This window comes from Carassius gibelio, chromosome B22, assembly GCF_023724105.1.
Source record: "Carassius gibelio isolate Cgi1373 ecotype wild population from Czech Republic chromosome B22, carGib1.2-hapl.c, whole genome shotgun sequence".
Lineage (NCBI taxonomy): Eukaryota > Metazoa > Chordata > Actinopteri > Cypriniformes > Cyprinidae > Carassius > Carassius gibelio.
The window spans coordinates 25,722,722-25,749,498 of NC_068417.1; the positions used below are offsets into that span (position 1 = coordinate 25,722,722).

Consider the following 26,777-nt stretch of genomic DNA (forward strand, 5'->3'; position numbering starts at 1 on the left):
ATATCCCTGGCTGGTTAAAGAGAATGCATCTAACTTAATTTCCTCACAGCTTTCCTGTTTACCAAAATAAGATGCATCGATTATGATTGGCGTGCTTTAACAACCTGGAAATGTGGCTTGTAAGCAAACAGGTGGAAGGAACAGTCCACTTCAGCTCTCTCTTCAGCAGTTTGTTGGCGATTGAGGCATGCCGACAAAGGTGATGTGACATTTTAGCTGCTGGACGTCGTGATGGCAACGCCATGGCCAGCGATTTGCTCTTTAAACAAGCAAGAGGTCGCCTGTTTCCTGAGCTGAGTGAAATATGACATGTCAGAATTGCTTTCTAAAGCATTATCAGAATATAAAAGTGTCAGTGTAATCTAACATCTGACAAATTGCCTCATATGCCTCGTGAGGTTTAGATATAGCAGATGTAGCCGGAGAGTATATATTTAAAAAATGATACAGAACAAATGGTGTTTTGATCAGAAGCCTGAGCGGCACGAGATTTGCTTTCCATACTGGGCTTTCCTGGCAAAGAGAGGCCCTTGAAGCTCTTCACACCAGCCCACGGCGTTTAAAATACGGTGGTCGGCAGGAGACGAAGCAAATTATTCACTTTAAGGGAGGATGGAATAATAGGATTTAAGGATTTGAGGTTTAACGGTGTGGATTCAGGGGAGATTAATGTTCCTACTGTAACCTAAAACCCTCAGCTAATAATGGTTTTGCTTGAAAACCACATGCAAACAATTGGCTTTTCTATTATCATTTATGTACGCCGTAACAAGATAGACAACATTGGGTTAAAACAATTGGATTTAAGAACCGATGGGATCTTTCTTCATCGACCGCCATTCGAAATTAGCATTTTAATGAAATCTTTTTGCAAGCCACATATAGTATCCACTCATTTCAAAGCAGATTTCTTGGGAACGGGCGAGGCTTCTGAATCATTAGCCGTAAATAACTAAAAGCGCAATAAATGGTATAACCAAGTTTTCAACGTCAGTTAACAGTTTTGCTCAGCTGAGACAACTGGAAGCCTCGCACATTCAAGTTAAAGATGTCTTGCATTACAAATTAAAGTGGATGAAGCACTAATGTTTTTGGCATTACATTTCAGGATAGCCGCTAGTCAAGGGCTAGCTAGCATGCTTCAATGACATGACATCATTATCTGTTTCAAAATGGTAAGTCATATGCCAGATGATTGGCTCAAAAACAGGACAGATTTCAAACCGTCTACTTCCGAGGGTCCCTGCACTAACCTGTCACCTCACATTTCGATAAAAAGGAATGTTAACAGCTAGTTTTCCTCACATTCGTTATATTTACAGTTTCTTCTTTATTCAGAATTGCAGGCCTTTTCGACCCAACAGTTGCAAAACACGAAAAAAAGTTGCTGGATAGGAGTTAGCAGGTGTTGTTATGGTGTGGAAGTTCTATCTGATTGCACAGATTGTTTAGTTTCTGTTGGGCGTTGGGGTTTATTTGTAGGCCAAGACTCCAAATGCAGTAACAGAGCAGCCTGCATGATTTGTGGTTTGTTACCAGGCTATGTATTACTTCTAATGGTGGTACCCATTAAAGTTAGATTATGGAGGTGAAAACTCAATTTACTCAGTTTGTCAAGAATGCAACAGAGGTGTGTGCGCTTTAGCTTTATGTTGTGCAGTTGTGATACAGGTGCGATTGGCTGAATATCTTCAGTCAGTTCAAAAGGAATATTTGCTGACCCTTTTGGGTCCACATGTATAATGATCTATCAATTTACAAGATCATAGAGGTGTCCACGGTCATTGTTCTCAGCCGGTCACACAAAATACTGTCACACACCATCTGTCTCTTCAGCTTTGATGCCAGAAATTGTCTGATATGCCATCAATCCTGATCTATCAGATGAGATCCAGCTAGACTCAAACTCTAAAGCCCACATGAGCACAATTATTCAAATTAACAACTGGGCCACGACACGACCAGAGACAAAGAGACAAAAAAACTCTTAAATGTGAGTAAATGGACAATTGATAAATCAAATTGAAACTGTTTATAATGCCTGTAAGGAAGCCGGAAAATTTGGAATAACAGCACACTTAAAAAAATAAATAAAGTGAGAAATAGTAATATTACTATGATTTAAAAAAACTCAAAATTCTAAATATAGGTTAGACATTTTGACAAATTCTATGTTGTTAAAGCTTTTTAATTAAATTATACTCTAAATGAGAAACTAAAACTGCCAGTGGGTGGCGATGAATGTCTTAATGAGAAGTCATTGAGTCATTCGTTTATTCGATTTGTTCAAACTGCGAAATCACTATATCAATATCAAGCATGAAAACGAGCTTTTGGACAGCAAAAAATAGCTAGAAGCGGCCAGTTTACAAATTGCCACACCTGCTGTTACAGGAAAAGGGTGGATATTGGTAAAACTGAGCTAAAACAGACAAGACTGTGTTTAAAACACAAAATTAACTTATTTATAGAATTGTTGTCTAAATCAGTATCACATTTGCACTCGTGTTATTTGGGACAAAAAGCACTTGTGTAATATTGCACTTTGGCCTGTATGGGATTCCTTAACTGTCTAATATTTATACCATTCGATATAAATCCACGACGCAGGTTGCACCATGCTCCTCCGTCCCTTGGATAATGTATGTAAAATAAAACGAAAAAAAGAGGATTGTTTTCATGAGTGCATATCATGATTTCCTATAATAAATGAGACATCAAAATAATTTTTGCTCGTATATAGGGCAATGCATATCTTTTTCGCAAACTAATCAAAACCTGAGTTGTAACGGTCACTTACTTTCCATTTCAACTGGATAGCCCCGCCCACACTGATGATGGACGTAGATTAAACGACGAACAGCGAGACTGGGCGTTTTTTATCGGATATTATATGTAAAATACACCAAATTCTAGACTAAACAAAACAAGCGCCCTCTACTGAAGCACCAGTTAATTTTATGCTTCCATCAACCGTCATCTTCTCTCTGCACAAACAGAGTTGACACAGAAATATCTAGTCAGTTAAATGGCGTTGCGCTCCAAACGTGGTGCGGAGGACTTGGTGACGTCACCCGAAAAGGATCACCGTTTCAGACCCGAGCAAGTTATTAATATTCATAAAAGAGTTTTTCTGTCGAATAATGTACAGTGAATCATCCACAATAAGACCGGCAGATGTAAGTAAATATAGTCTATTTTGATTTCAAGTTGACTAGTTGAAGATAAAATGATTCAGAAATGCGAATGCGTCAAAGTGCAGAGTTATATACACCCATTTCTTGATTATTAAGACACTGAAAGGGACAAAGTGGCAGATAAAGTGCTTGTTATTCTCTTTTGGGAGCAGGATTTTAATGTTGGTTTTTTATTTCAGCCCCTTTGCTTATCCATCCGAGAGTCAGCTCATATAGAGCCCCATTTACTGAGCTATAAAGAGGACGGATAGAAGCACATATCTCAGCCAAAATGACTGGGTACAGGAAAACACAACCACTTTAGGGTTACCAATTTTGATTAGCCGCTAGTTTTTTGTGAAATCAAAACTCTATTATAGATCATAGCTTATTTTATGTTAACCAGGCCCAAATCTCCCCATACCACATTCATTAAGGAGTAAAAACTGGTTGATTTTTCCTCATCTGTGTGCTCTTCAGTCAAGGCGTTGAATGAGACTTGACAGTATTTCTTTTTCTCCCTTTGATGCATATAATGAGTTTCATCACTGCTTGCGGTTGGGGCTGTGAAGGGGGGGAGGCTGTTGGATAAGACTGACAGTGTTTGGTTTTTCTCCCCCTGATGTGTTTAATGAGTGTCTTCACTGCCAAGCTGCTGCGTGATGAAGTGCCTCTATTTCTGACGGACTAGGTGAGATGTTGGAGATGGGGGAGGTGGCTTTGTTTATGAGGAAAGCACCTCTGTCCATGCAGGCTCGCGCTCCTCAACAAGGAACTGGGAAATGGAGCTTGATTGAGATGTCCTTGAGTCACTGTCCTCCATTTCTGTTGTTTACCTCTCTGCTTTTGTGTCATTTGTGCCTCATAGACATTCAAAGATCTTGCAAGGATGCCCTACATTTCACTGATCTCATTAAATGCCATGTTCTACTCAGAAATACGGCAGATTAGAGAAGCTAAGTGTGTTTAGACGGGAATTTCATGTTAAGAGCTTTTCCTTTGTGCTTTTTCCCCATGAAAACTAGTCCAGATTACGGCAGGGGTGGAATAAGAGAACTAGAAGGGGGGTAAGGGTAATTTTGGGTCTCGAGAGGTAATCGCACAGGAAATGCATCAGGTATGTGATGTGTAATCGGTGAGGCGTGACGCTTGGATTACAGCGTGTAGTGGGGAATCATCAACTGTTACAAGAATCGACAGGAGCTGTTTTCATGAGCACATGGTACAATTTCCATTAGCGGAGAACAGCTGCGAGTCAGGGACTGATATATGGCCAAGTCACCATAGAAACAGTGGGACTGCAACATATTCCCATGAAGTCAACATACATTTTTGACAGCATGGCAGTTTCTGAGAGAATGAGGGACGAGAAGGGAACCGTTGGCCAGTCACGAACTGAGGGAATGTGAATGTGTGCTTGAGCTCTATTAATTATGCGGTGAATTTCGCCAGATAGAACGAAGGCGCGCGAACTCCTCCAGATTAAACATCCGGGACTGTTCTGCTCCGGCTCAAGCTCTTTGTGAAGTTTGACGGATGTGGATAGCCAACGTTTCAGCTGTTTTCTACCGACATGCTTGTCTCAAATTGTCCCTTGTTTGTTTTTCCAGAGACAGTGTAATTGGGTTCACCGTCTCGCTCGGTTGGGCTTATTACAAAGCCATTATTCTCTGGCAAAAGCTGACCGTCTACAAACCCCGAAGTTATAATTTAGGCCCATGTCCTTCTCTGCTTTTCGAACATACTTGGTTTATAGCTTGCAAATGTTGTTTTTGTTGTAATGCTTAGTCTACATTTATTATCTAATTCAATAAATTCAGCTGTGGGTTATTCTCAGGAAGACAATTTCAGGATTTTGGGAGACCAAACGCACAATTGTATTAACCTTAAAAGTTCGTTCCAAACCCATAAGACCTTCGTTCGTCTTCAGAACTCAAATTAAGATATTTTTGATTAAATCTGACCCTCCATAGAAAGCAAGGAAATCTAAAACAAGCAAGGTAATAAGGTCATTGTTAAAAAAGTCCATGTGACATTAGTGCTTTGTAATTTTATGAAGCTATGACAATACTTTTTGTGTGCAAAGAAAACAGAAACATTAACAAATTAATTACCGAATCTTTATTTTTGGGTGAACTATCCCTTTAATTAAAGACACGGTAGATTCAAAAATAATTCTACCAATCATATCTCTCGGTCCGAGGACTGTGAGTATGTGTTTGTATACCTCTGATAAGTCATCAGCGTGATCCATTCCTCTACTGAAGACAGAGTGAGATTGGAAGGAGTTAAATTTACCACTGAAAACAGATCATCTGTGAAAAGATGGAAAGTGCTGTTGGGTTAAAACGTCTGCTTGTCTTATTAAGTGTGTTTTTTCTAACGTCAGAACAAGTGGGCTCTTAGAGGAGAAATCACTGACCTTTTCCAAGCATTTAAAGCTCATCTTCTACATTTTTCTGATGTGAATCAGCCAAAGGCAGCTTGCTGTCTTGTGATCTGAATGACCGTGGGTGAGGGTGAAAGGAGACCTGCTCTCGAGGCCGCTAGTGGTCTGCTGATTAGCGCTCTTGCTAATCACATTCAACAATCAACATGTGGTGGCCTTCGGCAGCCCTGGTGTTGGGAGGAATATATTTATTTGACCCTGCTGGAGGTCTAGAAACAGATGGCATTGATCTATTCACCGGTGCAGCACCACACAGAAACGTTTCACGTTGCTCATTGGTTGTACTAAAGAGCACTTAAAAGTAAAATAAAAAGGGAAAACTAATGTGCTCAAACCACAACCTTTCAGAAACGTTGTGGAGCTAGTTCTAAAAGGACAATATAACAAGTTTTTTTTTCCTACAGAAACCGGACTGAACTGCACTTTAAAGTAATGTAAACTAAAAACACATGTCATAACTCACTGGTCTTATAATTCATAATAAATAAATAAAATATGTAAAAATGAAAAAAATCTTATAAAGAGACTTTTTTATTGTTAGTGTTATTATTAAACTTTAAATAAATTACTAAATGTTTACATCATGCCTGTTCTTTTTTTTGTGCTTTGTGCATCAAACAGGAACATTTAACATTGCATTTTAGTTGTAGTAAAGCACACCTAAAAGTAAAAGTGAATGTAATCAACAGAAAATATTTTAGAAACAACGTCGCCTTCAAATGTTAATGTAATAGATTTGTACTTTAGAAACTAGATTAGTAACTTTAGCTACATTTTGAGAAAATATACCTTTTGGAAATGTAAAATGTTTTTGGGACCTGTAGTTTACGGTTTACAGGACTTTTACTGTAAACAGTTTTTTACTGTTATTTAAAAATCACACTAACAAGTCTCTTCATAAGCTTTGTTTACAAAGAAAAATGTTAAAGGGGGGGTGAAATGCTATTTCATGCATACTGAGTTTTTTACACTGTTAAAGAGTTGGATTCCCATGCTAAACATGGACAAAGTTTCAAAAATTAAGTTGTACGTTTGAAGGAGTATTTCTGTTCCAAAAATACTCCTTCCGGTTTGTCACAAGTTTCGGAAAGTTTTTTTCGAGTATGGCTCTGTGTGACGTTAGATGGAGCGGAATTTCCTTATATGGGTCATGAGGGCACGTTTGCCAGAAGAGCGCGCGCTCCCGTATAGCAGAGCACTGAGAGCACAACAGACTTCACTGATCAGAGCGAGAGCGTCGCGAAATGTCACAAAAGAAGTGTGTTTTTGGTTGCCAGGGCAAGACAACCCTGCACAGATTACCAAAAGAGAAACAGCATTAAGGGACCAGTGGATGGAGTTAATTTTTACAGAGCATCAACGGAGTTGTGCAAGTGTTTGTGTTTTTTTTCCCTGCATTTCGAAGATGCTTGTTTTACAAACAAGGCCCGGTTTGACGCCGGATTTGCACATCGTTTATTTCTTAAGGATAATGCAGTCGCAACGAAAAAGGGTCACGATCGTGTGTTGGAACCGCATGCGGTGAGTAAAACTGCTTCAAATATCTCTTTGTTGTTAACTTAGCTATCGGCGCGTAAGCACATCAAGTAAACAACATGCGATGTTGTCATCAAACTGCACTTTCCACATGTACAGCTTAAAAAAAAAAAAAAGACGACAAAGTGGAACTTAGTCATTTTCCAAAACCGCTAAGCAAATATATACAGTTTCAGTACATACCACATAGAGACGTTGTTGCTGATGCTGCTCTTGTTCAATTTCAGCCTCTGGATCTGATTCTGGATCATAAATAAACGGCTGAATCTGACTGTAAGCCATGGTTTGTTTTTCCTCACGGTAATGTCACAGTTTCCAAATGCTCTCAACGCAAACCCTACTGGCGCTCGTGATTCTTTAGCTCCGCCCACACGTCACGCCTCCAGTCGGTCGTGTTTTTCCGGTAAAAATCGGTACAGACTATCTTTCTCTTATGAATATAATAAAACTAAAGACTTTTTGGAGTTATGAAGGATGCAGTACTACTCTATAGGTACTCAAGATTAACAGGATATTGAGTGAAAACGAGCATTTCACCCCCCCTTTAATGATATTTTGAAACCTAATTAAATCACTACACATGTTTGGTTTACACTTGGGTTTTTTTCCGCTGCTTTGCGAGTTGCACAGAAGAATTTAATGTTGAATTGTGGTTGTAGTAAACCCCACTTATAAATAAAATGTGAAGAAACAGAAACATATTTCAGAAACATTATGGAAGTAGCTTTAAAATGTTAATATAACATATTTTTACTATGAAAACCAAACTGCAGCTACGTATTGATATGTATTTTTATTTTTACATTATAGCTCAAAAGAAAGCTTTTTTTTTTTAAACCTTAATAAAACACAACACAAACTTTGCATTATTAGTAAAAATTAGTAATTAAAGCAAAAGAAGCCCCTATCAAGTATTGAGTACCTGTACAGTTAATGAACATACTTTCCATTAGGCCAACAATTTGTTAAATGTTTTATTTTTTATTGGTTTTATGAAGTATTGTAATTTGCTGAGATCATGAATTGGTGGGTTTTTGTTAAATGTTAAATGTGAGCCAAAATCATCACAACGAAAAGAACCAAAGACTTAAACTACTTCAGTCTGTGTGCACTGAATTTATTTAATACACGAGTTTCACATTTTGAGTTGACTTACTGAAAATCGGTAGTATTAAAACGTAGTTGTACAAGACTAATTTCAGCAACATGCAAAACCAGGAAGAAAACTGAAAACATAAAAACCGGAAGGTGTCTGCTATAGTAGGAATATCATAATTACTAATAGTTATATAGTAACATGCATAAATGTAGATATATCCATTGCTGTTTGCGTTAATTACGGCAGGTTTGGGCAGCAAAACCTTGGCGCCTGGCTTGCTTGTGCTCTCCCACACAACACACATTTTCCATAATGACTCTCCTCGGTGATGTTCCAGCAAAGACATGAACACAAGGAACAAAGCAGGGATTTGCCAGCCCCGGCAGCCATTTTTAACTCCTCTCTGTACGTGAAAATTCCAGTTTTAGGCAAAATGGACTCATTGTTCGGGTATGAGCCAGCAGCTACATCTTGTTTTCTCTTTATTAGAGGTCTCTGAAAAAACAAGGTTGGCGGCATCACACAAATATCTCATAAAAGTGACGAAATGTCTCAATCCACGACCTTTGGGATATTACTCTTTAGTTTCGCTAGAATGAACAAACTGAGATACTTGTTTATTGCTTGGCACTGTTTACTGAGACAACAGAGTGACTTCCAAACTGTATTAAAGACTGTGAAGAACACCATCTTTGCATGAAATGGACTTCATGTGGTTTCATACTTAGATCTTTTGGCTTTATTTGATTATTAAATTTGATGTTTTGTAGCATAATATATAATAATGGTACATAGGGCACCTGAACGAATAATAATGTCCTCTTGCTTTGCCATCTCCTTCTTTCTTTGAATCATTCATTGTCAGTTTCCCACTGATATCATCGTTCCTCGGTTTTAGTCATATCCTTTCTACTCTGTCTGGAAGATTTTGCTTTTCTGTCTGTAGGATTTGATTTCCTCTTCAATTATGCATGTTTTTTTTTTATTCCCGTCCTAGTTAGAGGCGTTGTTAATTATTTTTTAATCACCATTAGTCACTGGAAAGTATATCAGTGCAGCTCTCTGTTAATTTGAAATGCTGCAAATTAAAATCTCTTGGGCACGTCTGAATATGAAGGTGCCAGTCTTAAATATCCAAACTGTTTCTGGAAAGTATGTCTCTGGCATAGGTTTCACGAGACAAAGATGAGATTGGATCATGCCTCGTTTGATCTGGCTCAATTAATGCAAGATGTCAAATGATTAGTACTTTTATTTTAGTATTGTAGGCACTTATGATTTCTGGAAAACGCGGATGGAATTGCAGAATCCAGTAATAAAAATGTAATGTAGTGTGTGGAATATCACTGGATTTTTTTGAGGAATATTTACCGGAATTTATTTAGCAAGAAAATGTCAATACGCTGTGTTTCTGATAAAACGAAAATAGTAATAATAATTAATTAGAGGTGCTTTTGATTATTACAATTAAATGAAAACATTAAAATCAGGAAATTTAAAACAGAAAAAAGGAATAATAATTATAACATTGATTTCATATGGCCATTGTATTATTTATATACTATTATGGTATTTATACAAATTTTAAATAAACTTTTATTTTAATATTTTATTTTATTTTTATTTTTTTAGTTTTAGTTTATTTTTATTAGTAGTAACTTTAAGTCCTTTTGTTATTTTCAGTTTTAGTCTTATTATGTTTACATTTTTCTTATATGTTACCCGTAGACGAATAATAATTATATATATATACATATTTGTTTTTAATTTTTTATTTTTTTACAATTTTAATTCATTATTCTAAAATAAATTGTACATTTGTATTTAGTAAAAAAAATATTGTTGATATTATGTAATATTGATATTAGGCCTATATATTATTTATTTATTTATTTAAGATTAACTTTGTTCTCCATCTCCATATTTTATTTTATTTTTTTATTTTTTTTTGTAACTGTAGGCCGATTTATGAGTATGCATTCTTTGTGTTTTTATTTGTTTGTTTGTTTTTTAATTGTGGCGATAGTGCTTTTTACATTTTAAAATGGCATAATTTATTTCATATTCTCATACTGACTTCAGTTATCTTCTTAAATGCCCTCCCTAGGATGGCATCCTAGTAAGACTGCTGGTTTAATCTCCATTAAAGATGTCTATAAAAGTTATGAATTGGACTCAGGGCGCACGATGCAATCAGACGATGGAATATGAATGCGAGCTTGTTTTCCTTTGAGAAGCTCTCACCAGGGGAACAGCAGAATCCCAGACAGGAGAAACGAGGCTTTTATTCGGCACGGCTTTGTGGCGTACACTTGTTTCCTGTTTGAAAGGCTTCAGAATAGGTAAACAAGCTATGAAACTGTCTAAACCGGGGTGTTTTATTGCGTTTTTCTTTGATGGGAACGCAAATTTCAAATTGTGAACATCTGAGGACACAACCTCCATGTGCCATATGGCCGTATCACCACAATAAAGCCGGAGCATGTTGTTGACGGTTCTCAACATGACTTATTTTCAGGATAAATTGTGATTCTCAAAACAGCCAGATGAGGACATGGACCCCTGCCTTCATCCTCTGGCATAGTCACAATCTAGTTTATGGATGTCCTGGGCAAGAGGAAGAGGACAGAACAAGGATAGGCCGCCTGAGAGAGAGTCTCAGAGGATGCACTTTCATTGGCTCGTGTTGACAGGCCGGTTCAGCTTTTATAATTTTTTCTGATATTATAGTGAAACAAACTCTCTAATTAGGGGAAAATGTTTAATTGTCTTGAAAATAATATTCCAATGCAAGAAAAAAAAAAAGTAATTATGCAAAAAATAGTAGATTTGTCTTTGTGCAAACTTCATTTCTTGCTTTTTTTCTTTGGACTTTGGGGTGAAATGTGAGCTGGACCTGTTTTCGTGACACTCGTATTATATTATATTGCTACTTGAGATGTTTTGCATCGTAATGACACATTTGTTGTTTGAGCAAGCCCGGGGAAAGAGCATATTAGTATCACTGCATAAATAGCAGTGGCAGATTGGGGTCAGTTATAAAGCACTGGCTCGCTTAGCTTGTCATGTATCTGCGATTTCCTTGAGGAAACACTTGAGGTCTGTGCGAAAACGCAGAAGCTGCTCCTGCTGTCCTTTATTTATGTTCTAGTCTATTCAGACCATTGTGTTCCAGTTCGTTTTTTGAAAAATGAAACCAGTGAACGTCCCCTGAGAATATGAAAGGCAGCATCCTAACGAAGATATACGGCAGATTTCTTTAAGATGAGTTTGTGCTGCTTCTCTCCCAGAAAAATAGCGAAGCAATGTAATCTAATGCACTCAATAATACTTAGGAGATTGTGAAAATATGATGATATTGTGCAACTTCACTTGTATGAAAAACACACTTTTTGGTTCATGTTTAGGTTGTATGTTTTAGTAAAACAGTATGAATTATTATGATTTTTTTTTTCACGACTTAAGATTTTGCCATCTCTTGTGAATTATGACTTCTCATAAGAGCAAGTCAGACTAATGTGTGGGGAAAAAATTGGTTCAGTGTAGATTTGAGTTTTTTCGTAAAAAAAATGTTGTGCAATCTCGTACAAATTATAACTTATGAGATAATTTGTATATAATTGATATCTATCTATATCTATCTATCTATCTATCTATCTATATATATATATATATATATATATATATATATATATATATATATAATTTATATTTATAATATATATAGAATTTGTATTTATTTATTTTTTAGATTAGATTTAGGTTTGGGTTGTCATAGTTCTTCTGTATGATTCTCTTACAATCTATGACTTTTTCTAACTAAAAACAAAACATTTTTAGACTAAGACTAAAAACAAAACATTCATTTGGTTAGGTTTAGATTTGGGTTTTACATTTTTGTGTAATGTCTTATGATTTTGCCATCTCATATGAATTATGACTTCTTACGATTCGTACAATTTATGACTTCTCATAAGGCTAAGTTAGACTAATTTGTAGAAACATTTTTTGGGGTTTAGGTTTAGGCTGTATGTTTCTTTTGTTCATAATTTTTTAAGCGATTTCTTGCCATTTCCCCATCTCATATCAACAATGACTTCTAATGAGACTACGTTACAAAAATAGAATATGTGAGCGGTAAAAAATGATATGAGAAGATTATAAGCTATGCATAAAACATACAGCCTTAAACTTAAATCCAACCAAAAAAAAAAAAAAAGCTAAGTATATTTGTTATTAGATTACACTCCAAAATGCTAAAAGATAACACCCTAACCTTAAGTTGTACTGATTCCACAATTTATCCATGCGATATGATTCAGTGTTTTCACACTCCATGCATCCTGCGTTACTCAAGATGGCTGTCACAGTTGTTTTATTGCCTTAAATTAGCCTGTGAAATTACACTTCAGAAATAATCACGGGGCATTTTATTCAACCATATCTACGGCTAAACGCATCTGCTTCTAACGCTTCATATTCACTTTCTTCATTTGCTGTGGAGCTCCAGTTCAGCCATGCGTTGGTTTTAATTGGGCCTGAAGGGCTGTACCTGCGTTCCTATTTCCAGTCTCTCTCTCTCTTCTCTACATCCTTCAACCTGTCTGCGGGCTCCGTCGGTTCGGTGACCTGACTTGCTCTGTTACCATGGTTTCCTCTACTTGCACAGTCTCCTGTGGTCCTCTCGCTATATCTAGCTGGGTACAGTTACTTGAGAAACTGCCAACTGGCAGAAGCCATAATTACATAAGCACATGACCGTCGAAAAAGTTCCACTTTGATGTAATGCGGCTGAAGGGAACTAATGGATTTAAGCCATGGATTGTGGTTGCTAATCACATTTCGTGGTCTCTCCATCTTTGGCACGCCGAACTGCTGCTCAGTTCCTCATTGTCTGGTCTACTTGAACTAAACGGCCTGTGTTAAAGCGCAACATTCCTCGATGGAATCGGGATCGTATTTTACAGCGGGCTTTTTGAGTAGAGCCTCCAAATGAAGTTCTCCTGAAGTCACTCTTCGGTGCCAAATGCAGTCCATCAAAATCAAGCCTCCGTGTCACCAAAAAACCTGTGACGGGCAGCCGTCCCGGAGCTGACTGGCTGCCGAAACAGGCCCGTTCTTGAAGAGGTGCATGCACTGCACGCTCTCCACCAGATTCCCAGAGCTCCAAAAATGGAACTGTTGATGTATTCTTGTAATTTTGGATGGGAAGTCGAGCCGCCTCAGCAATGGGTTTCAAAATCGAGTTAAGAAGCCCATCTGAAGTGTGGTGGAGATTAGTTTATGGGTCAGCGATAGGATTTGAGACGGTGCCTATGACCCGTTTATCGATTTTTCCCAGGGAAATGGCCGAAACGTGATCCTTACCAAGGCATTAAAGAGGCTCCTTACTTTCATGCTTTCAAAAAACCGATTTAAGCTCCGATGTAGCCTCTCGTTGTTTACCGGTTCATCTGGCCAGATGAAAGTTATTGTGCAGCGAGCTGGTCTGTTATCATTTCAGATGTGCCTGGTCTTCTGGATGCCTTACACCCGAGCAGACAGTTGAAATGCATGAAGAGGGAGGAATTATGGGTCAAAGATTTGGTCTTGGAGCGAAGGGGAGGAAAGCATTTGATTATGCAGAACTGGGGAGGATGATACCTACAATATGGATGTCATTACATTGCTGGCAAGAACTTATTTATCATAATTTTCCAGCATTATGGAACATTAGTCCTGTAATTCCTGTCAAATCGTTGTCGCTTTGGCTTTCCTGTCACGAGTCCAAGCACCGCTGCCAAAAATCCAGCACTGTGGATCTTAATCTCTGAAAACGTTCTTTCCGATGCACCAGGCCAAGATGATGACGCCCTACTAGATCTGCTGTAACCATCTGCTCTTCTTGAACATTGATATGAATGACGAGCTTCTTGAAGAACATCGTCAGTTTTTATAGTATTTAAAGTTTAAGTCATAGTTTTTGTCTTGTGACAAAAATACCATTATAGAATTCAGTCAGTGTGTATTAACATTAAACATAATGTGACAGTTTAATGTGGAAAGCTCCTAAAATAACATTATGATTAGACTATTATACTGTCGACACATATTCTTGTCTAATTCATGTGTGTTTGTATGATTTCCTTTGTTCTCAACCCGCTGACAGTTCAATTTAGAGGTAGACCTTCACACTTTCTTTTTTTCAAAAGAAAAATGGAACAAACAAATCACAATGTACTAATTACACAATCATCACCTTGTAAAATACAGTAGTTGCATTTTATCATAAGAATAATAAGTTTGTAGTGTTGTGTATTCTGCGTGCTTTTGTTTTTTTGTCGTTTCGGTGCATCTCAAGACAAAGACCATATTCAGGATGCAATATTTTGACCAGTTAACATGTGCGTTTTGCATTATTTTGTTCAGATTTAAATTGTTATATTAAGTGTATGTCGTGTAATTTTGGGTGAGTTTATGGGACTTCAATTTGGAGATGTTCATTCGTTGTTTGGCTTCAGTTCATGCAATTCAAGAGGGTCCTGACACTGTTAACTATGAGTGAATTATTTGAAACAGTCCTATTCTTTCTCGATTTTTAGTTTCTTAAAGAAAAAGAAAACTGTCACTCAATGTTTTGCAATGTTGGATTTTCTTATACTTTTTGTCAGTATGTTGTAATTAAAAATGTAAAAAGAATTATACACATTTTCTTGTTATCGCTGGTGATTTACGTCAATAATTTCATTGATGACAAAAGCTAAAAGGAAAGTTCATGGTGTGTTTACACCAAAAGCGAATTTAATTATTGTTATGCGAGTAGATTACATACAAAGTCAATGCAAAGACGCGAACAGATGCAAATTCACTTCTGGCAATGTGTTTGGCGCAAAATCGGGGTATTCCCCTGAAATGAAATATTTAAAGTTAAACCATTTCAACTCGAGCGGAAACTTCGCATAAGACATTGTCACCCAAGCCAATCAGTGAAGAGGTTACGGACATATTCGGCTTGACAAATCTGGTTGTATCAGAAAATAGAAGCGAATATGTTGTTGTTCGTGTGAATGATGCAAAAGACAACTTGCGAGTAAAGCTTTCTACACACTGCACGATTTTAGCAATCCTATAAGATCATTACAAATCACACTGTGTGACATGGATCCAATAAACTTATTACGTATGTAGACAAACTGTACAATGATGGCACCTAGTTACTTGTATGTTACGGCGTAAGTTACGACGCAGGTTACTATTAAAGAATAAAACATCATTAGCACACAATAGTGGTAAACACAAAGAGCATGACCGAGCACAGTTTGGCAGTTGCCAAATTTCAATGTTTGCTGAAAAAAAAAACTGTGAGAGAGAGTAAGTTAAAAGAGCTTGAAGTAAGCAGTTTTAAGTTTTAAGCGCCATGTTGTGTTAATACGCAAATTTTTATGATTAAATTTTTACTGGCTGGTCAGTGAACATGGGTCGTAGCAGCACTCATGCTGAATTTCAGACACTGTCAGAAAACGATCGCAGGCTATCATTGGTCGCAAGACGCAAGAGCCTCTCTCATTGTACGACAAAAGACCACCGTTTAGGAGCCACGATCAAAGAAATAATTTTTTTAACCTTTCCAATCTTTCGTCTGTGACAGCCAAAATTCGTGCAGCTTGTAGAAGGTTTAGATAACAGCTCCAACCATTAAACACACCTGAACAAGCTCATCAAGGCCTTCAGGATTACTAGAAACGTCCAAGCAGTTGAGTTGGAGATGGTTGGAGCTAAACTCCGCAGGGCTTTGGCCCTCCTTGAACTGAGTTTGAGAGCATCGGTTTAGATAGACAATTCAGGGTTGCCAAGAATTGTAATGATGATACAGAATAAAGGACTTTTTTACTATTTTTTTATAGGAAGGATCAGTGGTAGAAAACCTTTAAGCTCATAAATGACCTGGCCATTCTGCACTGAGCTGTTATCTTACTGTGCAGCCACATCAGGTTTTAGAGGTTCCCTCAGGGCAACGAGTTGGTAAAGTGATGTTTTATCTTTTCTATTATACAGTCTGTTGTAGTTTTTTTGCACTGTTTGCACTTAGCGGTTAAGGCCTTGAAATGTGTTTGGAAAGGTCTGGGCGGATATAAGGGCAGAGATGAATAGAGGAAGTGGCTCTGAAATACGGTGTTTATGTTGAGTGGATAAATGCAAGGCAACATGGAAAAATGTGAAGAGCAAGACGGCATGTTCCAGCATTTGTTTATCACTTTAATACAAGGTTCGTCGAACATGGATAGGCTCAGGAAAGACATAGCTCTTTGGATGTTAACAGAAGACACGTTAAATATGTTCTCCGTCATCGTAAAATAACACTTCCCTGCTCGATTAATGTCAAACGCAGGCTCATCTTAGAATAAGAGTGTCACGCTCGATGCATATTTCATCTCTTCTTTAAACATATGTCAGGGAAGCCAGACTCCTCGCTGCCAAGACCGGTGTCAGCTTCATCCCGCTGTTCTTCAGTCCTGAAATTACCTTTGGAAAGCGACGTGTCCTATGACTCAGACACATTTACACTACAGGTGTCACCACTGATCTCCATATCTGCTCTTTCAAGCTCACCTTTATCTTTTCCTTCACATCTACCTCGCTGTTCTCTCCACATTTGTGATACTTTTTGATTCAAATTGTACTTTTGATTCAGTTTTTTACTTTTTAATACCATTTTGTTTTGTTTTTCTCATTACTTCCAAACCATTTCTGGGGTTCCAGATTTGACTGGGGACGGTCCAGCATTAGTCTGGGTCGAATAGGGCCACCCTGTCCCTTATGTGGACATCGCCCCAGAGTGAGCTGTCCCTGCTGACCATTGCTCCAATGCCTCAGACAGGCTTTTATGTCATTAATGAGCAGGAAGTCGAGACACTCATTAAGGAGGAATCAGCAAGGGCTTGAGCGTTTAGAAGTTTTTAATTGCTTTAAGAGTAACACGAGAGTTCAGCTCCTGGATCGTCGACATCATTAGTTGTTGTTTTCCCCTTTTTTTCCCATGAATCATTCAAGGCAGTTGAAACTTCACTTTGAGTAACCTCTGTACTTGCAGACTGGGATTACTGTCTTGAAATTTCTAGTATGGTGATGGCACATGCTGTCGGTCACTTTTAGATGTCCAAACAATCAGGGCTGTTGTCATCGTTAACTAAAACTAAAATAAATGTTAAATGTTAAATGTAAATTGAAATACAGCTAGATTTTACATCTTATACACAAATACATACATTATATATATCACATTATATATATATATATATATATATATATATATATATATATATATATATATATATATATATATATATATATATATACCAGTCTTAATTTGCTTGGGTGTATTTTTAGCAATTGCCAAAAATGTTCCATAAAGATATTTTGTATATTTCCTACTGTAAATATATCAAACCTTAATTTTTGATTGGTGATATGCATTGCTAAGAACTTCATTTAGACAAATTTAAAAGCGATTTTCTCAGTATTTTTGCACTAATATTCCAGATTTTCAAATTGTAGTATATCAGACAAATATTGTCCTATCATAACAAACCATACATCAATACAAAGCTTTCAAATGATGTATATACCTCAAGTTTGAAAAATTAATATAACACACACACACACATATATAAACATATACATAATTTGTTCAATATTCATTTATTATTATTATTATTTTACACATAGCATTGTAGTATTTTTTATAAAAGAATAAAATAAATAATAAAAAATTGTATATGCATAAAATCATTGTATATGTATATAATTCTACATTTATTTAAAAAATAAAATAATTAACTTGGCAGGTTTCATGTATGATTTATAAAAGATGGAAATACCACTTGTAGAGTGACACTTACATAATTTTTCAATTTATCTTTTTTTTTTTTTTACATTTCAAATGTTACATTAAATGGCAAGCAAACGCTCATAGCAGTGTTCACACCAGGACGCACATTCATCATCTGTCATTAAAAACTGCATGCGACACTGTGTGAAAATGATTTCGTACCGAATAAATGAACAGATGTCAGCCGTGCCGAAAAGGCTATCCACCCCCCGTCTATAACCCCTCCGTCTATCACATTTCGGGAGCCTGGAGGGGCCGTACGCTAAGTTTGGCAGTTATGCAAATAGCAGTGTACTCTCCATGGTCATGACTTGTCTATTATATCGTTTTCACCCCCTGATTTCCTTTGTTAAATCAGTCCTCACTGAGAACATCGGGTTGTAAACCGGATTCCTGTCCCCTAAAAGTAACAAGCCCTCTGATTTAAACGAGAGATGTGGTTATTTAGTTGTCGTGGTGTGCTGAAGTAATTACAGTGGTTAAAAATGAAGAAAAAGAGGGAAAATGAAAAGAAGTATCCCCCATTTTGTGCTATGCTTAACACAAACATCCATGCATCCTCTTGCAAACAGGCACGTCCATTTCAAAACTCGTGTGTGTTGAGCAAGCTAGCCGACTGGAGGTAAACAACCTCATTAGCAGAGTTGTTATTACAGCTGATCAGCACAATCCACCACTCCCAGATAGCGCGGGTCCTTGTGGGGAATTAAGAAGACTCGGGACAGGTGCCTGGGCTGATACTGTTGTTCATTTAACTGTGCATTCATCTGTGTATTTGCTGTAAAGGCAATCAACAACAATTAGCCCTAGCCCTGTGGAATAGCAATGCTAGGGGAGATGCTAACGCTAACCTGTTGTCAACTTCAGAGCCTCTGGTACTTCGCACTGAAGAACCTTTAACATCCGTGGAACTTTTCCATTGCACATAAGGTTCTTTATAGTGGAAAAGGGTTCTTTACACTGTGAAAAAAGGGTTCTTTTAAAAACTGTTCATTTAAAGTTTCTTTGGGTAACCCAAAAATGGCTCTTCTATGGCATTGTTGTGTAAACCCCCATTTGTACACACTTCAAAATAAAGGTTATATTCATCTGTGTTTTTAAAATTCATGAAATCTTTTGATTCTACAAAAAATAATTTGTTTTAAAAAAAAAATGTTCTTCACACTAAAAAGTGTTCTTTTAATAACTGTTTACCCAAAATTGTTCTTCTATGGCCTCCATTTGGAACCTTCATTTTAAAGAATAGGCCAAGCATTCCATTGCACAAAAGGTTCTTTTTAGTGAAAAAAATATTAATTGGATTCATACTTTAAGAGCTGTTCATTATAAACCTCTTCAGGGAACCAAAAGTGGTTCTTATATGGAGTCACTGTGAAAACCTGCTTTTGGAAAATACATTTTTAAGGGTGTAGAAAGAACCATTCCATTCTTTAGTCATTATTCACACCAAGAAAAAATATAAAGAACTGTTTACTGAAAGATACTTTGAGAAACCGAAATGGTTCTTCTGTGGCATCACGTTTGAAGCGTTAATTGCTACACTGATAAATGTTAAGTGAGTTAATGTAATGTGATTTGGACTGGTGGGTGATCTGGAAGCTGGGCGAACACTCTGAGCCACGCTGTCCCCTGGTGGGGAGATCTCCTCTTTGCAGTTGATCCACCACAAAGAAGCCTTGACTTTACAACTCAGGGATGCATTTGAATCGTTTTAATGCTCAAGTGGAGTATTTCTTCTCCGGCCAAAAGCAGTTTCTACATACACAAGGTTGAGGCTTGAGATTTCTGGGCTTTATCTTGTCCCTGGAACCTTTCAGAGAACTTTGGAAATGTACGGTTGTCAGGACTTCCCCGAATAGGTCGATGGGAACGGAAATATCAAAAGCGCTAGACTCGGCTGAACTTTACAAATATCACTGTGTCACAGTACGCCAGGAAATCTCCCCCTGCAAACTCGGCTTGACGGCTGTGGAGCTCTATTGGAGACGGTAAATGCCAGAAAGCTGGAGGACCCCATGTGGAGGGTTAGGGCAGTGATCAGAGCCGAGCAAACGCTTGGTGACCTGTTGACCAGTGCCAAAAATATGACTTGAGATCTCCAACGATCTGTCTATCTCTAATATAAATATGGACTTTACTGTTTCTCTTCTTTTTAATTTCCCCCATATATATATAACATGCAGTTCTTGCAGACAACAAGCTCATTATTTTTGTTAGTGAACTCTGAAGCGTCTGTGAGAACTAGTAGAACTAGAAAATTGCTTTGCGTTGAAATGGAAAAAGCTGCATTCAAGCAGGGAACTTCGTGCATACAGCTGAGAGAGCTCAATAATGTATAATCATTTTCATAAATGGTTCTTTGTTCTGTTATTCTGTTATGCTTAAAGCAATAAGAGACAACAAAAACAATACAAGCGAACCTGGAAAAATGCCTCGGGTTGAAATACAACAATAAATCAACAAGACAGAAAGGTGTCTAAAACACATTATAGTACTATTGTACCATACTATATTTATACAATAATATAACACTATTAGAGTTTTTATTAATATTGTGAAATAGCTTTCATATATTTAGCTTTAATTAAAATTTTAGCTTCACACTCTCTATGCTATTTTTTAATATACAGTATTTTACATAGCTTTATTTTAATTTTAGTCATTTAAGTACTTCAGCTTATTTTAGCATTTGATTCACAGTTTTTAAATCATTTCTTTTAATAGGCATATTTATATTTTATTTAATTTTCAATTTTTCTTCACTTTTATTTATTTTATTTTATTTTTTGCTTTGGCTGGTTTTGTTCCTCAACACTTTATTACCATTGTCATGTTAAAAATATGAGCAACCTATAAACTTTCTTATGTTGAAAATATAATAATAAGCAGCTGAGGATTTATATACCACAGAGAAACCTTTGAAATAAAATGGTTAATAATAATAAAAAATGGTAGCACTTTAAAACTCTATTAACAATCAACAGTTATTACAGCATTTATTATCATAAAAATATATCTAGATCGATTTTAACTTAAATATACTGTGTTGTTGATAAATTTATGTTGATTAATAATGCACTAATGTTAGGGCTAGAGTTGTAATTTAGTATCAGTATCCTGACAGCAGTTCTGTGTTCCTCCAGCAGGGGGCTCTGATGTGACGACCATACAGGAGCTTATTAAAGGCTCCCCGTGTTTGAGTCGTGAAGTAAGGGCCTGGGTTTTACAATTACGTTGTGTTCCCTGTAGCCCACATTAAACTCCCAGTAACATAAGCTCTGAGTGTGGCTCAACAGGCATTAGGCAGCGAGACACCATGCCTGGAATGGATGGCATGCCTAATACAATGTGCTCAGAATACACACGTAAATGTCAGGTGCTGTAATGCAGTCCTTGGTTTCCATGTAATCAAACCCACCCAGTTTCCATCTTGGCACTTGTTAGCATTCATGCCAGAAAAATAAAACATGATTTATTTATTGTCCCAACTGGTACGCTAATACCATGCGTGTCGTGAGCTCTGTGTCATTGTGTTTTGTCTCTTTGTCTGTCTTTTATAGTAAATCTGAGGTGGCGACCGTTGAGACGGAGCTTCTGAGGGACTATCGCTTTGGACAACAGCAGCTGATTGAAATATGGGGCCATGCTTGCGCTATCGCCATCACAAAGGTTTGTAAAGAGAACACAAATTACACTATTGTGAAGTGGAAGATAACATCCTAGATCTGAATCCTCAATCGAATCCAGTGTTTACTGTACACAAGCATCGCTGTGATTTACACAACTCTCTGCATTTACTGCTCCCAGCGTCTGTCGGCATTTGCCGAACTTCAACCAATCCTCTTAAGAGACGAGGCCCTGCTGCATTTGATGATGAAAACAGCGGGAAATCTTTGATCTCGCTGTTTCTGCCGAGGGTTTGACCGCATCTGCTGCTTTGAGGGGGTTTCTCATGAAAAGGGGTTAAAGAATGATCCGGAATAGCAATCTGGCACTTTCGCTTCAAAACAGACAACAACGGGGAAGAAAAAAAGATTTTGTATCTGACATAAAGTCGTAAATGTCAGATAGGAAGTCACAATTACAAGACAAATTCACTGTTATGAAGAACATTATGATGTTGTGAGATTAAAAGCTGTAGTTATGTAGTATAATGACCATTTTTGAGATATAAATGTGCAGTTATGAGAAATAGTCGCAACTATAAGAAATATTGCAATTATAAGTAACAAAACATTGTAGTTATGAGAAATGGTTGCAGTTTTTAATAAAAAGTTGCAATTGTTAAATATTAATTCACATTGTGAGAGACTATAAAGCCAAAATCTCTGAGACATAAATTTGCATTTGCGAGAGTCAATAAGAAATGTTACAATTGAGTTACAAAAAGTCGTTATTATAATAAAGTTGCACATCTATGAAAAAGCCTTGATTGTGAAATCTTAATTCACATCGTGAGTTACTGTATATAGCCACAGTCGCTGAGATATAAAATAGCGATTACGAGAAATAGTCACAATTATAAGATATGTCACAATTACAAAAAAGTCGTAGAGTTAAAAGAAAAGTTGTAATAACGAAATATAATAGTTGCAAATCTATATTAAAAAAAAAGCCTAGTGTAAAGTATTAAGTAACCTTGTGTGATATAAAGTTACAATTACTAAGATATCTAAATTAGCAATTTTAAGAAATGCTGCAAAGCAGTGATTATGTGAAATAGTTGCAGTTCTGAGGAAAAAAGTCGCAATTGCGACTAAGAGATTAAGTCTCAGAAGGTCAGAATTACGAGAAACGCTTAAAAAAGGCGCACTTGTAAAATATGAAGTCACTTTGTGAGGTCTATTCACAGTTTCTAAGATATAAATTTGTGATAATGAAAAATCGTATATATATATATATATATATATATATATATATATATATATATATATATATATATATATATATATATAAAGAAACACAACACTTACAGCGATTATTTCTTTATTGTTTTTGTCAGAAATAAGCTTCTATACAAAAAGGGTTACAAAAAGGTGATTTAGCTTTTTTTGCGGGGTCATGCTATGTCTTGCCGTGAGCAGTAAAATCAGCAGCAGTTGGGTTCATTCACCTCCAAACTGCACTTTGACTTCTCCTTAAAAATCCCTTGTGACAAATCCAATGCACCGTCACTGAAGGTGTTGAAAGTCTTTTGTCTGTGGCCGGCCTGCAGTCTCGGGCCTTACGTCTCGGAGCGACACGAGCGTTTCGATAGAGCCAGGCCAACTCAAACCAGACTACTGCGGTCACCATCCATCTGGATTCAGTCAGGCTGACAGGCAGCGCAGGGCTCCTCTTGACCTACCTGAGAGTCGGTTAAAGCCCCAAATTGTTTCCTGATTTGGCTTGTGTGAATTTTCAACCCTTGTTAAGAAGCGTTTTACAAACTGAACCTTCCTCCCCTCCAAGGCTCCCGGTCACCAGCAGCTGCTGCGGTTAGCGTCAACAAAACTTCCTGTGCTGTGACCTCTGTGAGGTCGCCATAAATTGCAGCTAAAGAAAACACGCCGGCCGGTAGCTCTGAGACAAGCATTACATCAGTATACGCTTGTGTGTGTGTGAGGGGGGGACCGAATCTTGGTCATATTTTACCACAATTGTGATTTCACAACCAAACTATCCTCGGCAGTGGATGCCAAGATCAACGTCATCCGTCTACATCGGGGGGATAAGTGCTTTGGTGTTAAGCTACGTCAAGGCTGATGTCTGTGATCACTCGCTGCTTTAGATATCAGGAAGTTATTTTTATCACCATGGCTCATGAAACGTTCTTTGTGTTTTCAGTGAAAAATGCAGACTGACATTACCTCTCGTAAAACACTGTCTGTGACCATTCCTGTATTTTCCCATTCCTACATGATAACACAGAATAAATGGGAAAAGAAAAGGAATACAATTAATAAAACTGATGTTTTCTTTCAAGTGTAGATTTTGACAAGCAGGCTGTGAGTTTTGCAGCACCACACCAGGTATTCGCTTTGAACTTTTAATTTAGTTTTTATTTCTATTTTATTTATAATTCATCTTTTTAGTTTTTGTCGTCAGTTTTTGTCAGTTTTCACTGTAATGTTCTTAGGTTTATTTCAGTATTAGTTTTTTGTCTGTTTTTAGAATTTTTCTAAATTTTAATTTGAGCATTTTAGGACTGCCAAAGTTAATGTTTTAAGAACTAATCGTTGCATTTTGAGAATAAAAAAAGACAGATTTTTATTATGAAGATTTGTTTTCTAACCGAACAGTTCTCTGTGTCTGTTTTTTATTTCTACATTTTAATGAATTAATTTTTTTTCTTTTCTTTTTTTAGTTGTCTGCTTACAGTAGTTTAGTTGTCATTATTTTCTCTGTTGTTTATGTTTGTGTGTGTGTGTGTGTGTGTATGTACATAGAATGTAGAATTGTATGTAGTTGTAGTATTTTAGGGCTGTCAGTTAATATCTGGTTTCCAGTTATGCAGTTTTATTTCAATTAATTTTATTTTATTAAATGTGTAGTTTTCTTCAACACTGGTAACACTATGCCACTCTTGAGGAGCCCCGCCCACTGTGAAATCTCATTACTTCAAAATCCTGCCCGACATCGCATACGCAAACAGTTTCACATTAAATAAATGTAGACAGAACAAATTACACTGTATCTGGTTCAGACATGCTGTGTGTTGCTAAGTTTATCCTTGGTTTGTCCTCTTATCATTATATGACATTTCTTTGTACTTTGATTCTGCTGTCTTAAATTCACATTCTGCATCCTGTTTGCAAATCCTCCAATTATGAATCTAAAAGGCATTTTCAAAACACTTCTAAATTAAACACAGCTCTGGTGTTAATGTGTGTCAGGTTTAGGGTATAAAGTGCAAGATCAGTTAGTCAAGACCCTCTCTAGAGAGCTCATTTGCTGGAAGCATGGAAGTGAAATCTAGGGGTTCAGTGGCTCCGAACAAGAGAAGATCAGAGCGGCCGTCTCCAGAGTCCTGGCAGGAGTTGACACAATGGAGGATTCCAGCACAGCTGCAGCAGACCTGTAAAAGAAATGAACAATGCATCCACTGGCAGCGGCTCCCAGGAACACTCCATTCCATGTCATTTTCCAGAGGAGAAGAAGAAAAAATGGACAGAACACAGACAAAGGGAATTGATGTTATTTCATACAGCTTCATGTGATTGAAAAAAATATATATATTCATTATCATTAGCTGATTATGTTAACTGATTTTAGGGTGCATTCTGGGATCTTCTTGCTCATGAATGTTGTGGTGCACTTGATTTTGGCAATGGGACAGCTCTAGAAAGGGTTTACTGTTTTAACCAGGGAGCATATTGACACACCTCATAGATACAGCCATGTCTAACGGTGCAATAAATCTAAAGTGCAACTATATGCAGTGTTGCAAAAGTAATTCTGAAACACAAATGACCAAGAAAAATATTTGCCAGAATACTTTCTGTAAAAATACAAATGGATTCTTGCAAGGTTTACGCAAATCAGATAATCATTTACGTTGCACTTTGTGAAGTCAAAATAAAGTGTTAATTGAGCCTATTATTATTTTTTTTCTGGTGTTACAGTGTATGTTTTATTGCGCTTTTTTTTAAAAGGAATGAAAGAAAGAAAAACGTTTTTAACGTTTAGTCTTTTTAAATTAAAATTAAACATTTGTGCATTTAGCAGACACTTTTATCCAAAGCAACTTACAGTGCATTTAGGCTATCAATTTTTACATATCATGTGTTCCCGGGGGAATTGAACCCCCAACCTTGTGCTTGATTTTGCAGTGCTCTACCGATTGAGCTACAGGAACACTAAATAATAATAATAACTAAATAATTGCAAGGATACTCAAAAAGACAGGCGTTTTAAAAAAAATAACTGTGTGTATATTTCTCCATTCAAGTGCTTGAAGACTTAGACTTTGTTCATCAAAACATAAAAGTTTTGCTCCGCCCCTGAAACAAGTTTTCTTTCTGATGACATCATCAAGCCCTCTTAGCTTTTAGCCCCTCCCCTCCGGTCACACAGAAACCACTTTTCAAAATCCAATTTTAACCATTTTGAAAAACCGCTACAGTCACGCATCTGAAAATGTAGTTAACAGCTTTGCTACCTTTTAGTTAGTCACTCCCAGACACTGCCCATTATAATCAACTTCATCGACAAGCTCGCTTTTGGCCAATAGGAAAGTTTCCTACTTGGATTCCCCTTTAAAATGACAACAGATGGAGACAGATGTTCATTTTCCACTCTCAGACACGCATTCAACTCTTGTTCACCCGGCGCTGTGACTAAGACAACCAGCGATGATAATGTAATCTAAACTTCATCAGCTCGCTAATGGAACATCCATGTCAGCTGATCATTTCTCTCCAAAGTGCCATTAGCTTCATTAGCGTCTGGCTTCCTCTCTTTCTCGGAAGTCTGCAATTACTCCCACGCTTGTGCCGGGGTCCATATTTCAGAAGCGGTTAATTGGAGATGAATATAACATGCACATTACCTTAACTGTTGCTTTTACTTCATTAGTCTGTTCATAACAACAACCTTAGGGCAAGATGAGGTAAACGAGGAACAAATATATTTACAACTTGACTGCAAAGACTTTAAAATATAAAATAT

General features: G+C 37.0%; 2 protein-coding genes across 2 annotated transcripts in view; one reads left to right on the plus strand and one right to left on the minus strand.

Moving 5' to 3' along the window:
- The window catches only part of yjefn3 (YjeF N-terminal domain containing 3), a 33,407-nt gene that overhangs the window by 376 nt on the left and 6,254 nt on the right, over positions 1–26,777 (plus strand). Inside the window, exon 2 of the mRNA XM_052590500.1 lies at positions 21,689–21,797. Coding sequence (XP_052446460.1) covers positions 21,689–21,797 — 109 coding nt within the window. The remainder of the gene's footprint in view (positions 1–21,688; positions 21,798–26,777) is intronic.
- The window catches only part of si:ch211-212d10.2 (uncharacterized protein LOC557710 homolog), a 29,008-nt gene continuing 25,271 nt past the window's right edge, over positions 23,041–26,777 (minus strand). The window contains exon 3 of the mRNA XM_052590505.1: positions 23,041–25,185. Within this exon, the coding sequence (XP_052446465.1) occupies positions 25,030–25,185 (156 nt within the window). The 3' untranslated portion in view covers positions 23,041–25,029. The remainder of the gene's footprint in view (positions 25,186–26,777) is intronic.